At 57.6% G+C, this 15571-nt stretch overlaps 5 protein-coding genes across 5 annotated transcripts; all 5 read right to left on the reverse strand.

Moving 5' to 3' along the window:
- Positions 1 to 616: 616 nt before the first annotated feature.
- On the reverse strand, positions 617 to 1192 carry LSCM1_03915 (uncharacterized protein; the record flags this gene model as incomplete). Its single annotated transcript, XM_067321446.1, has 1 exon — positions 617 to 1192. The coding sequence occupies one exon, from the start codon at positions 1190 to 1192 to the stop codon at positions 617 to 619; it is 576 nt and encodes a 191-aa protein (XP_067176814.1).
- A 1331-nt stretch (positions 1193 to 2523) lies between these two features.
- LSCM1_03916 (uncharacterized protein) lies at positions 2524 to 3540 on the reverse strand (the record flags this gene model as incomplete). The annotated part of the gene is made up of 1 exon (XM_067321447.1): positions 2524 to 3540. One exon carries the CDS (start codon positions 3538 to 3540, stop codon positions 2524 to 2526), a length of 1017 nt encoding a protein of 338 aa, XP_067176815.1.
- Positions 3541 to 6430: 2890 nt separating this feature from the next.
- Positions 6431 to 8647, reverse strand: LSCM1_03917 (uncharacterized protein; the record flags this gene model as incomplete). Its single annotated transcript, XM_067321448.1, has 1 exon — positions 6431 to 8647. One exon carries the CDS (start codon positions 8645 to 8647, stop codon positions 6431 to 6433), a length of 2217 nt encoding a protein of 738 aa, XP_067176816.1.
- Positions 8648 to 10204: 1557 nt separating this feature from the next.
- Positions 10205 to 10882, reverse strand: LSCM1_03918 (uncharacterized protein; the record flags this gene model as incomplete). The annotated part of the gene is made up of 1 exon (XM_067321449.1): positions 10205 to 10882. One exon carries the CDS (start codon positions 10880 to 10882, stop codon positions 10205 to 10207), a length of 678 nt encoding a protein of 225 aa, XP_067176817.1.
- Positions 10883 to 13838: 2956 nt separating this feature from the next.
- On the reverse strand, positions 13839 to 14924 carry LSCM1_03919 (uncharacterized protein; the record flags this gene model as incomplete). Its single annotated transcript, XM_067321450.1, has 1 exon — positions 13839 to 14924. One exon carries the CDS (start codon positions 14922 to 14924, stop codon positions 13839 to 13841), a length of 1086 nt encoding a protein of 361 aa, XP_067176818.1.
- Between the last annotated feature and the right edge of the window lie 647 nt (positions 14925 to 15571).

Raw genomic sequence — 15571 nt, forward strand, 5'->3', positions numbered from 1 at the left:
GAAAGAAGCGCAAGGAAGCATTAGTTGGTGATACTCAGATGCGGTGAACAGTAGGAAAAGCCCCGTGGCCGTGGGAAGGATGCGCGCGCACCAAAAGAGTCCCACGAGAGGTCATGGCGACCACAGAGGGACGCTGCGCTGCTTCTCGCGCGAAGAACTTCGCTCACAGCCACAGCCACAGCCAAACACACACACACAGACACGGACACAACTCGCATTCTCTCTCGTGAACTCGTGCCCGCAGAAAAAGCGCCGTTCAGCCGGTCGCCCGCCCGCCTCTCTTGAGATCGGTTCCGTTGTGGTGGAAGTGGTGCGTATACAGCGGCTATACAATACAAAGGCGTACATGCGCTTCCGTAGGCGTACGTGAGAGGAGGGGGGGCATTTGTCCGCCCATCTGCAACGCGGCACAAGAAAAAAGCGTAGGGAGGGCGAAGATCTTCCACGCTGGCGCAACGTGATGACAGAGGACAGGCAGTGGAGCCGTGGACAATACCATTCATTGACACGCAACCGGCATGCGCCAACGCGCGCGATCAAAGGAAAAAAACGTCGGACAGGTAAGCGCCCTCCCCCCACTGCGTGTTCGCAGCAGCCTGCCATCTTGCTGGGTTCCTCAGAATGGCGCCTCGAAGACCGCACCGAAAGGCGGAGGGCCGATGAAGGCGATCCAGCCAGCCGCTTTGCTGCTTCGACGCACAGCCCTTCGAAAGTCGTCCGCCTGCAACCCACCGAGCGCACTCTCGCCAAGCCAGGCGAGAATGCGGTCTGGGAATAAGTCAGGGTTATCCTTGATCGAGTCCACGAGGCCCTCCACGACACCAACGAGTTCCTCCTTCACCCAAGCGTCCTGAATGACGTCGCGTACAACAAATGTGCGAAGTGCTGCGCGCGTCGGTGTGTCATCTGTGAGTTCGCGTAAGAAAAACGCCTTCAGATGGGCCACCACAACGGGGTGCGTGAGGACTTGAAGCCCGAACGTGCGCAGCTGGGACAGCACTTCAGGGTCGTGGAGGGACTTATCGACAACCTCACTGGAGAGGGCGATCGCGGCCAGCTGCACTATTTTATCGTTCCGGACTGGATGCGGATGGAGGTACGTGTTGTACACATAGGTGCCGCCCAGTCCCGCCCCCGAGACGCCGACGGCTGCAAGACTCCATCGAACAAGCGAGTTGGCAGTGATGGGCATACCCCCATCACCTCTCCTGTGAGACACAAAGTCCTCTCTTCTACGAGCACTTCAGCGGCCTTACACAAACAGACGAAAAGAAAAAAACGAAAAACGGTATCGTGCGCTGAGGAGGCGCGACGGCACGCAAAAAGGGAAAGCAAGGCGAGTTAACGGCAGGAACGCTGCCGCTGACTTGTGTGAGAGGCACGGGCATACATTCCGCGCCACACTGCACGCGTCCAGAGGCAGCAGCCATATATATATGTATATATATAGAGAGAGAGGGGGGAAGCCGAAGCCAAGCATTGAATGCATGTGCATGTGTGTGTGTGTGGGGGGGAGGAATCCGACACATGAGTACATCAGAGAGGCAGACGGGACGTAGCGAGACGAAGGGTGCGAGCATAGGAAAAGCAAACAAACGAAAGAAACACGAGTGTCCTACACACACCGAAAGTCGGCCACGCGGGCGCCATCGGAGACGATGCCCATCACACCTCAACGGAGGCGGGAGGCAATACTCAAGGCGGTGCTTATTTGAGCGCCCTCACACGTTTGTGTGCCTGCAGAAGCACACATACGCGGAGATACACGGTGAAGGGAGGAGGGGTGGGAGAGGCACGTGCATGCTGCAGCCGCTAGCGGCTTTGCTCCACCACAATTTCCTTCATCGCCACGTCCACTATCCTTCACATTGTGAGTTTCGCAACAGCGCGGAGATACGCGCACGGAGAGAGACGACGCGAGATGTTTAAGCCGTAGCTGTCGCAGCTCTCATGATCCTTAGTGCCGCATCGAGAGGATATGATGATCCTCTTTCCACACTCGTCTGCATCCTCGTGAGAGACTCGAGAACAGTGCGCATGGGAGAGCAGAGAAGAATGAGGAATAATAATAAAAAAAGCAACATTCGCGGGCACGCACACAGATTCACAGCAGAGACAACATACACGAGAGAGGACCTAACAAGGAAGAGTAGGAGGAGAGGGAGGGGAGCGGGAAGGGGATGCAGTGAGGACACGGAGAGCGGAAAAGGATATATATATATAAAGAGAGAGACGCAAACAAAGACAGCAATGGCCAACAAAGCAAAGACTCACCCTAAGAAGAGAGCGCACTCGCGCAATGCGCTGTCAGCGGAGTGTGGGAGGGGAAGGGGGAGGCATCGCGCTGCAGGGTCATTCCCCTCCCCTTTCTCTCCTTTGTTTTTCCTTCCAAAGCCTCAGCGAACTTGATTTTCGCCGCGCTCGTCTCTACCCCGCTCCTTTCCCCCCTCCCCCGTTTGCCGTCTGTAGGGGAGCAGCAAGTGGCCGGAGCGGTTGACGCGCACAGGGGCACCAATGGCGCCCTCACAGAAGCACCGAGATGTTTCCGTGGAAGAGGTTGCTAATCTTGTCACCAATGGCCCGCAGTGCGTTTGTTCTGGCAAAGGACACAAAGTTCAGCGGATTTTTGCCGCCGCTTGTGAGGACCTTCCGCCTCGAATCGGTGCCATAGTACGATACCCACACTGTCAGCTGCAAGCCCTCGATATTGTTAGGGTCGGACTTGTAGACGCCGCAGTTCTTTTGCCCCGGGATGTCACCGATACACTGGTAGACATGAGGATCAGCCATCGTGCATGTATCATGGGCGTCGCATGTCGGAGTAAAGCCCACCTTAGCCGGCTGCACCACTGTAGCAGCCACCGGCACTGTGATTTCCATATCACAGTAGGTCACGCCGCTAGAAGATATGGTGCTGTTGCACAGCCTGGGGTCAAAGTTCGGATTCGAAACCGTCGTCTCAGAAGCCTCGGTGGCCCCAATGTAGTTGAATAAGCCGCTGTGGAGGCCGATCTCAAGGGAGAGAATAGTCACGATTCCCACGGAGTTGGACACACCGGTGAAGTGACTGCCGTTTACGGCGACCAGCACGGTGCCCCTAGAGAAACCCTTCTCGGGATAGGCGGTGCTGTTCGAGGTACCGAAGCCGTAGACCGAGAGATACCGAGGCTTCATGCCCAACGAGAGGTGACGGGTAACGCTGCCGCTGGCTTCGTCCTTGGTGATGTAGCTGCTCGCCAGAAAAGGTGCGCCAGTGAGCGTGAAAGAGGAGAGCTGGTCCACCACCGGGCAGAAACCATAGGTGGCGACGTTGTGCAGCGTCGATCCTACAGTGAAGTTATTCTCTTTGGCTGTGTCCAATATGAAGCGGAGATTCATCCGCCTGTTGCGCAGACATGCCGGACCGATTTTCTCATACGGCCTACACAACGGAGTCGAACCGCAGTTTGCCTGCGCTAGACTTGTCTCGCCGCATAGTAACGCGAGGACGGCGGTCACGCAGAGGGCGGCGGGTATTCGTGATAGGCAGGAAGACATCATCGGCACGCGGGTGAGCTAAGTGGAGAAGGCAGCAGAAGAAAAACGTCGAGAACACAAACAATCAAACCGCCGTCGCACGGCAAATGGATGCTGCGGTCCGCGCTGGATAGCCCCGGTGTGAAGGGAAAGAGGAAGTGCAGGCGCGTGCTCGTAGCGTAAATGTATGTGCGTGCGGGCGTGGGTGTGTATGTATGTGTTTCGGGGAGGGGGAGGGGGGCGGACGGGGCTAAGGGGTGAAGTAGGTGCTCGACACAGCGAAGCAGCACACTAATTATTACAGAGGAAGTTACGAGATGCAGAGTAGCGTAGAGGAGAAAAACGAGCAGGGAGGTGCAAGGGTGCAGTGGTGCGCCGCACCATGTGATGTGAAGACCAACACGGCGCCACGTCTTTTCAGAGGCGATGCGTGCTTAAGGGCACGGGGAGCCTGAGAGCGAAAAAAGGCACAGAGGCGAAGGACGCTTCTCATCACACGTGGAAGACGCAGGTCGCAGCGGTGACTGCCCACCGTTTTCTTTTTCCTGCACGTACTTTGCCTCTCTTTCCCGCAGAAAAGCGAAGGAGGGTACTCGCCGGGAGCTACGGCGATAGGACAAGAGGGGGAGGGGTCTCTACTTTCACTTGCGTCGTTGACGTTCGCGTTCTTTTTCGTGGGTTCGCCTCACCCCTGCCAGAAAAGGAGATGCACACCAGCGAAACCGTTGGGTGCTCGTCTTCGGCGCTTACGCGCCGACGGGGACACAGAAACACGCAGGGTGAGAGAAGCACACCCATGGACGGACGATCGCACAGAAAGGTGCGGTGTGCGAGGCAAAGCAGCGCGAGATGAGGCGACTGAGATATATAAGGTGAAATGTTAGCGCGAGGCGAGGAGAGAAAGAGAGCCCTTCGAGAAGGAGAGAGCGAAAACGGAAAAAGATGTGTGGACAAACGAAAAAAATAACAAAACACATAACAAATAGTTATCGTGAAGAGAGTGGAAAAAGGCACTCGTCAGCGATGCGTTCGTCTTTTTGCAAAATATCCGCTATCTTCCGGCTTGCACGCGCACTTGCGTGCGGTACCGTAAGTGTGCCAAGCAACACGCAGCACGTTCCAACTCCCCCCACCGCTCATTGTCTCACAGGCCCACATTCGTGTGACGGTGCAACACAGCCGAAGGATACACGTTGCATTAATACTGTGGACTCAGTTATCTGACCACGACGTCTGCCTCACCCTCGACCCACCCCACCTCGTCCGCAAGCTGCCTACAGTTTCTTCACGCCGGTACCCACACTGAGAACATCTACTCAAATACGTCGGGGTGGCCCTGACAACGCAACGACCGTATCAGTGACACAAGCCTCTTCACAGCCGCCGGTCGCTCCGACGCAACGCCATCCAGCGCCTGGCCCCCGACATCGGTAGCGACACATCGCTCTGGCCCCCCTTCGGGCTAGGTGCTGGAACCCTCTGTCGTGGCCACGAGAGGCGGCTCAGCATTCCGAAAGGCAAGGGTGGGAGTGAGGGGAGGGGGGGCTGCCTGGCTTCCCCAGACAGAGAGTGGGGTACTGAGCCCCCCCTGAGATGCCACGCACTGAGGTCACACTGTCAGCAAAGGCGATCACGGCGTGTAGGGGGTGTTAGCGGGAGAGGCAGAAGACATTGAGGGGAGTGAGGGCATAGTCGGAGGAGGTGATGCACCAGAAAATGAAAAGAGGCGGCGCTGCATGGCAGTAACCTCCCCAAGATGCGGCTAACGTGCAATGCGCCCGTGCCCCAGAGCGAGTGAGGAGAGAGAAGAGCGGAGAGGATCGCTCAGGGCGTGAGGAGAGCAAAGAAAGTGGCGAAACACACACACGCACACGCACACACATTTTCACAAGCAGCCGAACAAAGACTGAAACGGAAGAGGCAGAGAGGGGGGTGGATGAGGATGAAAGGCGCGCGCCGAGACGAGGCGCCGGGCACGCAGGTTGGTCACCTTGGCCCTGAGAGGGAAGCACGCCTTGAAAGAAACGAAGGGACAACCCCGACAGCGAGACAGAGTACCACGGGGCTTGAGCTCGCGACATCGGATCTTCGGTTCTCTTTCGCTGTCTCGCGCTGAGCAGTGGCACTCTCCCCCTCCTCCACCACCCACCTCCTCCTCACACACACACACACGCATACACACAATCGAGGATTAGCAGATAACCAAGAGCGTGCGAAAGCAAAGGGAAAGGAGCGGGCGAATTCAAACAAACAAAGGACAAAATGAAAACAGAAGGAGCCGCATAGTCATGACGCACGGGGGCGGAGGTGGGTGGTGCGCAAGGCAGCGTGCCTGCGCCGGTGCCTCTGTGTACGGGTTTCGTCCTTGTGCAGGCGGAAGCAAAGATGTGTCGAAAGAAGAGACTTTCTGGCGAGGAGGCGAGACGAAAAAGAAAAAAAAAGAAAAAGAAGAGACGAAAAATACGGCACGTGCGCACCACCGCAAAGGCCATCACGACACAGAGAAGGTGAGGCGCAACGAAAGGGCACCTTCGGTTCTTCTCCTTCCCCCCGAAGAAACAAGCACACATACACACACACACAGACAGACACAGAAGAAAAAGCATACTGACACACACACACACACGCGCACCGGAAGGGGTCTGGGGGTGATGGTCGAGGGGGAGAGCAGATCGTACACGGCATGTGCGTGAGCGCGCAGCAGCATGGAGAGAAGAGGGGTGGTGGTGGAGAAAGGGGGCCGATGAGTCGAGGAGATCACAAGCGAGAATGCAGACCGGGCTGGGGGAGAGGGAGGGTCCTCGAAGTCTCGAAGAAAGAGGCGCACACATCCAGCGACGCGCGTACGCACGGTATGCCGTATGCGCTTACCCACTCGCTCCGCTTTTCACATCTTCGCCCGCCCATGATCGCACTACGACTGCTGCGGCTGATGGTCCACAATGTCGAATCTGCATAGAATGGACGCCCCCGGAAGTGACGCGCCGTTTTTGCACAGCTTCATGGGAACAGCGCGGTAGCCGGTGCGCAATGCGCGAACCGGGATGACCATCTGACACACAGAGTCGTTCGCGGACGTTGTGTCCTCGTCCATAACCTTGACAGTCAGCACGTCCACCTCCTTACTTTCGCAGAAAAGGGTGAATGTCTCCATCCAGAACGGATTCAAGCCGTTGTTGCGCACCACCGCCGTCTTCACCTCGGTGCGTTCGCGCATGTTGATGGACAGCTTCACGTACGGGTCAGCGATGTCGCCTTTCTTTTGAAGAGAGGGCTTGGGAATCTGCGTCCCGCTCAGCACGGTAACGGTGATAGTGCATGGTGTTGCCTTCGCCTGACTCGACGGATCGCGCAGGTACTTGGGCTTCAGAACGTAGCCGTAGCCCTTGTTCAGTGAGAACATGCCGTCGTTCATGCGCATGTCGTCGTCCCACGTCTGGTAGTTGAGTGCCACCAACTGGGCCCCGACGGACCACGAGGTGGTTGGGTTGTAGTTGGAGGAGCCGATGCGAGTGCCCTTCGGGTAGACACGCACCAGCATGCGCGAGGTTTGCATAATCAACTCGTTGCGATAGCTCTGCGCCAAGTCATTCACCTTGGTCTCCACGTAGCTTTGGACGTAGTGCGGCTCCGCATCCCGTCCCCAGTCATTTGTTTTGAAGGCGCCCAGCGTAACGCAGGAGCTCAGCAGGTGCGACAGGGCCCCCTGCGCGCTTGTCTCCGCCTCCTGCAACGGGAACCTGGCGCCGTTGTCGTTGCCGTCTGTGTCCTCGACCGCCTCCTCGACGTCGTCCACGTCCTTACCGGGCAACTTCCACTTTACGAGAATCTTGCCCCTCAGCGAGTCCGGCGTGTAGGTCATGCCCGGAGTATCCTTGGCAGTTACGAGCATACGGCCGAGGACGCTGCGCAGGTGATTTGCCATGACCTTGCACTGCGCGTCTGACGTGTGCACCTCGAGCGACAGGATGACTGGGAACGGGGAGGTGGTGAAGGCATGGCGGCGGATGGTGTCAATGACGTCGACAAAGAGGACCTTCGAGGTGCGGGTGTAGCCATGGTAGATGACGGGCTCGCCGTCCTTGCCGTCCCAGCAGTCTAGCTCGACACATCGGCACCCCGCAAGGAGGGCGCGCTTGTACATCTCGATATGGCTCGAAGATTGGAACTGGTCGCCAGAGAGATAAGTGTTATGCGAGCTGCTGATGAAGTAGTCCTTTAACGGGTGCGTCATGTCATCGACCACGCCTAACTGATGTGCCGGGTCGAGGGCGGGGTTGAGGCGAGGGCTGAGGAGGTATTGCACAAAGTCAGTGAAAGAGATTCTACCGTCTTTGCGAGGCATGAGGGCGTTGAAGAGGCTGTCGCTGGGGACATCGCCCTGCGCCCTGAGAAAGCGATCGAACTCGTTGCGAGTCATCCAGCCTAGATCCGCTGCAAAGCTCTTGAACAGTGGCCGTAGTTCTTCGTGCTGCGTGAGCTCAATAAACAGCGTTGTGAACTCCTCCAGGTCGAGGGCGCCGTCCCCCGATGCGTCGTGCTTGCGCACTAGGTCAGCAAGCAAGTCATTTCGGATCTCGACATTCATGCGGACCATCATCATCTTCGCTTCCCTGAAGTCCACCTTGCCGTCTCGGTTCGTGTCAGCGCGCTCCCACGTGGCGCGAATGCAGCCCTTTAGAGTGTCCTCGGTGGGAACGACACCGTTCGCCACGAGCGTGCAGCCCTTCACCTTGAAGCCGATCATCTGCAGCCACGTATTTGCACTGGCCTTGTCGTCGAAGACGATGCGCCAACCGTAGCGGGTACGCGTGTTCATTTCAACGATGACGTCGGTGCTCCTGTTCAGCTTCGCCCACCGGTACACCTTGCTGGCCGGGTCCACCTGCGTCACCTCGTAGAGGTCCCAGAAGAGCAGTGTCTGACGCTTCGACTTCTTTGTGGGCGTGTACTCCAGCGCCTTACCGTCCGCTGTCAGGGAAATTGTTCGGCGCACGACGGTGTTGCCCTTTGTCACGCGCCGCACAATCAGGGGAACCTTGAGACGTGAGAGGAGGTCCTGCACAGCCGCCAGATCCTTCCTAGTCCTCGGAGGATCTGGCAGCGTCGCGCAGATGGACCGCACGGGCATAGCGCCGAAAAAAAATCGATCGGATGCGCAGCTACCGGTGTGCGTGGAAGGGTGTCTTGTTAGCCTCTCCTTTGAGTTCTCGAATGCCCCTGCTCGAAGCGGCACAAGTGCACTTAAAGCACAACGACCTTTCCCTACTGAGAGGAGAGGGGTGCGCGATGGAGAGGCTGAGGGTACCGCAGATGCAGCGAAGAAGCCAAGCCACCGAGTGATCCAGTTCGTGTAGCTAAACGGGCCCGCGCGAAAAAAAAACGAGGAGAGCTAAAGAAAACAAAAAAATACACGCGAAGTATTCAAGTGAGGAAGAAACGGTGTCCGTCCGCCAGTAGGCCGACTCCCAAAGTTTTTCCGTGACGGAACCTTTTTTGGCCACACGAAGAAGACGATCCACGATAAGCAACAAGGACTAAAAAAAACACGGTGTAACGCTTTCTCGATCCGCTCCTACGGCTGTTGCGTCGTCGAGGAGAGGGTGGGGAATGGGGCGAGGTAACGCGACCGTGTAAGCGCGACTTGGTCGATGGTCCTTTGCTGTGCTCGATTTTGCTCCGACCACTTTACGGCGTCGGTGGGTGAATGGAGGAGTGCGGCCTCACTCGACTAGACCCTTTCCCTTTTTCTATTTCGTCTTATCGTGCCGATTTTTCACTTAAAATGAGCTGCCGTGATGTGCGCAGTGGAGGCAATGGGGGAGGGCATGGGAGGGGGGTTGTCTAGCGCATGTGCGCGCATAAGTTGCGTGACGAAAAGCCAATGGCGGGGGCGGTGGTAGATCGGATGCAGTCCCCCACACACACACACAGACCAAAAAAAGATAATCGGACGCAGAAAGGGCAGGAGAGAGGGCAGTGAGCGAGGACAAGTAGATGCGGCACTATGGAGACCAGAGCTACAGGGAAGTGGTAGCTGGCATGGCCGTGCTGAGGATAAGAGGCAGCGGCAGACGAGCGAGGGAAAGGAGCAGAGAAAATAAAGGCGCCCGTCTCGCCAACTGACCTTCTACCTACACCTTATCCCATACGCATACATGCACACAGCGCTCTGGCGCGTGCCGCTCGTCTTCTTGAGCCCTGACGCCGTCGGACACGCCCAAGACACCTCAGCATTGGGAGAGACCGAGGTGTGTGTGTAGAGGGGGGAGGGAGGGAGGGAGGGAGCGGCTCTCATTTGCGTGACTCCTGCGCGCTTCTGAAGTTGAAGAGCATGCAAACATACACATACACATACACAACTAGAGAGCTAGCTAGCGAGGGGAAGAGATAAAAAAGGGGGGAGGTTGATGGGCATGTACGCGGAGCATTTCGTGCAGGAATGAGAGCGGAACGTTGCTATTGGTGGGAGAGGGAGCAGTGAAACTGAGGGAAGAGTCAGGGGAGGGGGGCTCCTCTGTCGTGGTACAGCTTGTAAGCACATCCAAAAGAGAAGCAATGAAGCCAACAACGGAAACGGTCAGTGCGTTCCGTGTGCGCCCACGGCCCCATCTGTCACTCCCAATGCGGGGCTGTTTGTTGATGTTGCTGTTGCTTCTCATCAGGGGGGGAGGGGCGCACGCGTTATCTAATGATCGCCGCTCTGCTCCTGGGCGCCGTCCTTTTTGGCGTATGCGGGATGCACCTCGTAGTTCTCCGTGCGCGGGTGCTTCCAGCGATACCGCTCCGGATCGAAGACGGCGCGGTATACATCTGGATGCGGCTCCTTCCCGTCCTGGAACGGGCTATCGCGCAGCACACCACCCATGTCACGGATGGGCTGCCGCAGGTCTTCCTCAGACTCCGGCGTCGTCGAGATCTTCTGCTCCTCCTCAAACCAGTCGTCGTCGTTGTCTTCGTCAGTGGACATGTTAATGAACTTGAGACGACACCACTTGCAGCAGACCACTTTGTTGCGCGGGCACTTGATAAAGATGCGTGGGTGCTGAAGGGTGAAGTGGCCGTGGCCCATGCACCAAATGTGCGCCCGGTACACCGGCACAGGTGGGATTTCACAGATGATGCCTCCGCGGTTCGTGAAGTTCAGCTGCGGCGTCTTACGCCCCGGGCCGAGGATGCCGGGATGGAGACTAGACAATTCATTGATGCCGGTGTTCCACGTGTATTTCGGGTCTTTGGGGTGCGTAAAGACGAGCTGCTTTTGGTTGGTGACGCGACTGGCGTACTCCAGTGGCATGTACACCGGGGGCCCGTAGTATCCCCGGTTGTCGGAGAAAGTCCAACGTAGAGGAAACGTCTTTTTCATTGCCTCCTCGATGCTGTCGTGTCTCCCTGGCGGACCTTTTGGAGATGAGACACAGCGCAAAGGCGACCCACTGAGCAGAAGCGATGGGGCGCGCTCTGCGACAGCTGTCGTGCGTTTCGAGCCTCCGGCAAGAGGTAATCCTAGCAAGGGAGAGGAAGACAGTAGCGCCGCTACGACTCCCTCGATGAGAGAAACCGCGAAAAGGGAAGGGTAAGAAGGGAAGGAGTTGAACCAAATACGTCTACGCCTGGGCGATGCAAAGGGGGGAGGGGGAGAGAAGAAGAGACGTGGGCTGTGGCTCCTTCGCTTTTTTTTTCGTTCACTGTTTCCCGAGGTAAAGGAAAGAGAAAACGCTTATGAGCGCCGCAGACGCATCCGTAAGAGAGAGAAGGGGCCGAGTAGGTATGGGGGCCTGCCGTCAATATGTGTGCAACTTGCGAGCAGCCTCGTTGTGATCTGCGCCCCCACTGCTCACGTTCTTCCTCGTCTTTTTTTCCCTTTGCTTCGTCTGTGTGGGTGGTTTGGCGCCGTGTATGCTGCCAGTCGTAGCGAGGGAGAAAAAATGTGCGTGTATGCGTGTGTGTGGGGGGGGGCAGAGGCTCGCACGCGTTTTCGATGCGTGGCAAAGAGCGAAAAGAGGAGGAGAGCCGTGGAGACGTCTCCGCGATTGAAAAAAGAGAACGAAACGGTTAGGAGGCAGTGGGCAGAAGTGCCAGCGCGCGTGGGTGTGGCACTCAGCAACAACACGATTAAGGTGGCCATGTCTGTGCTCTCACTGCGTGCTCGTGATGCTTGCGTGTCTGTGCGTGCGCGCACCTTGCACACATGTTCACTCACATGCACAGGTCATCCCGACACGGATAGGCAGGAGCGCGTAGCACTGGGCCGAAATGGGCGCGGGCTGCGGTAGGGGTGCCTTTCTCGGTGCAACATATGAGGGAGAGAGAGTGAGAGATCCGCCGGTGCAGAGGCGTTCGAAGGGACTGACCCGAGACCATACCCTCTTTCTTCAGCTTCTGGGCGCCTCTTCTCTAGGCCCGCTGCCGCCAGAATCGCGCACGCGCGTCCCCATCCACGAGAGCGCCTTCTAGTCTAAAGCCCCCCTGCCTCCTCCCACAGAGACACGGGAGGGGGCGCATCCACACTCACACACACACACACACACAGTCCGACAGACGGACATGCGACCGTGGGGAACACAGAGAGGGGAAGAGAGGTTTCACCGACTACCACGTGGCGTTCCATTGCCGTCCTCTTGGCGTTTCATACCTTTTTTGCTACAGTCATGCGCAGTCTGTCCTACGCAGAAGAGGGTGCCGTGTGTGTGTGTGGAGGGGGGTGAAGACAGGGCGGTGGTGGTTGAAGGGGGGGCGCATCTGTTCATCGAGCGTTCACAGGGCCGTACATCTGCCACGTGCATCGAATTACACACACCCACACACACGCATCTGTGTATGATGGGCAACTCAGCGAAGAAGCGGCCGCGGTGGTGTCGCTGCTGCTGAACTTCGTTTCTTTTTTTGTGTTTGTGTGCTCCCCACACAACAACAAAAATGAAGACCCGGCAATGGGGGAGGGGGAAGAAACGCGCGAGCGAAGAGGACGTGTCGGCAGCGAACAGAATCAGCCCGTATTCGAAGAGACGAGAGGAGACGAGGCAGAGACACAAAGAGAGGTGGAGGGAAGGGGGCTGAGGCGGAGGCTGAAGAGACGGGAGATGCACCAACCCTTTGAGAGAGGGCAGTGACCCGGATGGCGGGGTTGTACCGTGAGGGGGAAGGGGAGGGTGTATAGTGAGCCAGTCAGGTGCGGCCCACCTCCATACAAGAGGGCCTCTAAAATTGCCAGCTCGCCGCACCCACGCGTCAGCACAAGCTCTACTCGGCCCTTTCACTCGTTCGCCTGTCGTCATCCTTCCCACATTCTTACCCTGTCTCATGGTGTATGACCACCAAGTACCTTTTTTTCGACGCTTTAATGTTCGAGCCCGTCGTTTCCGTTAAAGACATCAGTGCCGATGCGCACGCGCGCGCGAGTGTGTGTGTGTGTGCCAGCGCTGGAGAATGGAAAGTGAAGCAAAGGGCAGAACACACTCGTTGCGCCGCGTTAACCTCTGCACAGTCTCTTTGGCGCCCATATCCTCATGCACGCGCATGTGTCCCTCCGTTCGCACAGAAGGAGAGAGGGAGTCCTCATTACAAACGGGCGCGCAAAGAGCAAGTCAGGCTCAATGCGGCTGAGGCAACGCACGTTGTCTGGGTGTGCGCAGATACATGCATATACATATGCGTATACATATCTGTATATGTATACCATGCAGGTATCGGTATAAGAGGCACATCCGCACCCATCGGACTTCCCCTCCCACCCGCCCCCAACACCATGCCGGGAAGAGTGAATGAAGCGATGAGGAAGAGAGAGGGAGACGCGCTGGCCAGAGAGAGAGAGCAAGCGAGAACAGTACCGCTCAGATAGGAACGAAAGGCGAACGAAAGAACAAAAAAGGCAGCCAAAATCACGCGAGAGGTCTGCGAGCTCACCCACCCGACTCCTTCGCCCCTTCCCTCCCTCACACATACACACTTAGAGGGGAGGGGGGAAAGGGCAAAAGAGCTCGACTGTAAAAAGAGCATATGGTAGCGCATACGCATACAGACACGCCAGTTCAGGGCGACAGCGATTGAGTCGGCAACTACATAGGTGAGAGAGGCGCTTGAACTAAATAGGACGAAAAAAAGACAGAAACGTGCTTGACGTGCTGACGAAGACGTGTTGAGCCGTCTCCGCTACTCACGTTTAACTCCGCGGTATCATGATGGGCAGCATCAAGGGCCACACATGCCCAAAGGGCTCATACGGGACAAAGGATGCGTGTGCCAATAGAAAGTAAAGCTGAACGTTATTGGGCGACAGCCTGCGACAGTAACTATTTTAGAACATTCTCCATCCGCACACCTCACATCTTGGAGCCGGCAGCGTCCTTGGCGGCCATGTAGCGCAGCAGGTCCACCACGCGGTGCGAGTAGCCCCACTCGTTGTCGTACCACGACACGATCTTGAAGAAGCGCTTCTCGCCGGGCAGGTTGTTCTGCAGCGTCGCCTTGGAGTCGTAGATGGAGCTGCGGCTGTCGTTGATGAAATCAGCGCTCACGAGCTCCTCCTCAGTGAAGCCGAGGATGCCCTTCATGTAGGTCCGCGACGCCTTCTTGATGGTTGCGTCGATCTCCTGGATGGAGGTGTCGCGGGTCGTGCGGAACGTCAGGTCCACCACAGAGACGTCTGGTGTCGGCACGCGGAACGACATGCCGGTCAGCTTCCCCTTGGTTGACGGGATCACCATGCCCACAGCCTTGGCAGCGCCGGTCGTGCTCGGGATGATGTTTACGGCCGCCGCACGGCCACCACGCCAGTCCTTCAGCGATACGCCGTCCACTGTCTTCTGCGTCGCCGTGTAGGAGTGGATGGTGGTCATCAGACCGGTCTCGATGCCAAAGTTCTCCTTTGTCAGCACGTGCACGATGGGGGCCAGGCAGTTCGTCGTGCACGACGCATTTGACACGACGTGGTGCAACGCCGGCGAGTACTCGTGCTGGTTCACGCCCATCACAATCGTCTTGGCACCGCCGGACGCCGGCGCGCTGATAACGACCTTCTTAGCGCCGCCCTTAATGTGGCCCTCAGCCTTCAGCTTGTCCGTGAACAGGCCGGTCGACTCGATCACGTAGTCCACGCCAAGCTTGGCCCACGGAAGGTCTGCGGGATTGCGCTGCGCCTTCACGCACTTGATGCGGTGACCGTTCACCACAAGCACATCCGCCGTCGGCACAGACGGGCTGCTCTTCACAGCCTCCACTGTGTACTTTGGGTGGCCGTGCACCGTGTCGTGCTTCATCTGGTACGCAAAGTAGTCGGCATTCGTGCTCATGTCCACCACGGCGACGACGTCGATCTCGCGGCCAATAAGGTCCTGGTCACAGATGGCCTGGAACACCATGCGACCAATGCGGCCGAAGCCGTTGATACCGACCTTGATGGGAGCCATTGGGTGATGGGAAGGTTGTTAGTGCAGTTGTGCTGAGAGAGGTAGCTTGAGATACTGCTGCGTGCGATATTGGGATGGGGGGAGGGGAAGAGCACAGAGCGAGGGAGAAAGGCAGAAGAGTGGGAGCGAGGCGGGAGAGGGCGGTGTACAGGCCTGCACTTTGCCTGGTACGGGAAGTAGGAGGGGAGGGGGGAGGGGCGCGTGAGCGACGGGGCAATAGAGAGTTTGCTGGCGTAACACGTGCGGTCATTTCGTTTCTTGCGGCCTTGAGGGGGCGTGGGATGCCCTATGGGGTCGTTTCGCGTGCTTCTCGGAGTCCCTACGCCGCTGCCTCGCACGCACTTCAAAGCAAGTGCTTTTTTTTCTCTCCTCCTTCATGGCTCTTTTGGTGTGCCTTTGGCGGCCTTAAGTGTGGCGTACACCGCGCCGCTGCATGGCCGCTCGGGCAGTGCCCATGAAGTCTGTGACTGCTGGCGATGCTGCTCGTCACTGCCGTCATAAGGGAATGGATGACTTAGGGACAGCGGGTTACCCTCGTCCAGCAAACCTATCCGCAGGCCTCTTCTCTATGTGCCCCTCCATCTCCTCACACGCAGGCGCGCTAGAAGACAAAACGGTATACCCAAATGCCCGCGCCCCTTCCCCCT

This window comes from Leishmania martiniquensis, chromosome 30, assembly GCF_017916325.1.
Source record: "Leishmania martiniquensis isolate LSCM1 chromosome 30, whole genome shotgun sequence".
Lineage (NCBI taxonomy): Eukaryota > Euglenozoa > Kinetoplastea > Trypanosomatida > Trypanosomatidae > Leishmania > Leishmania martiniquensis.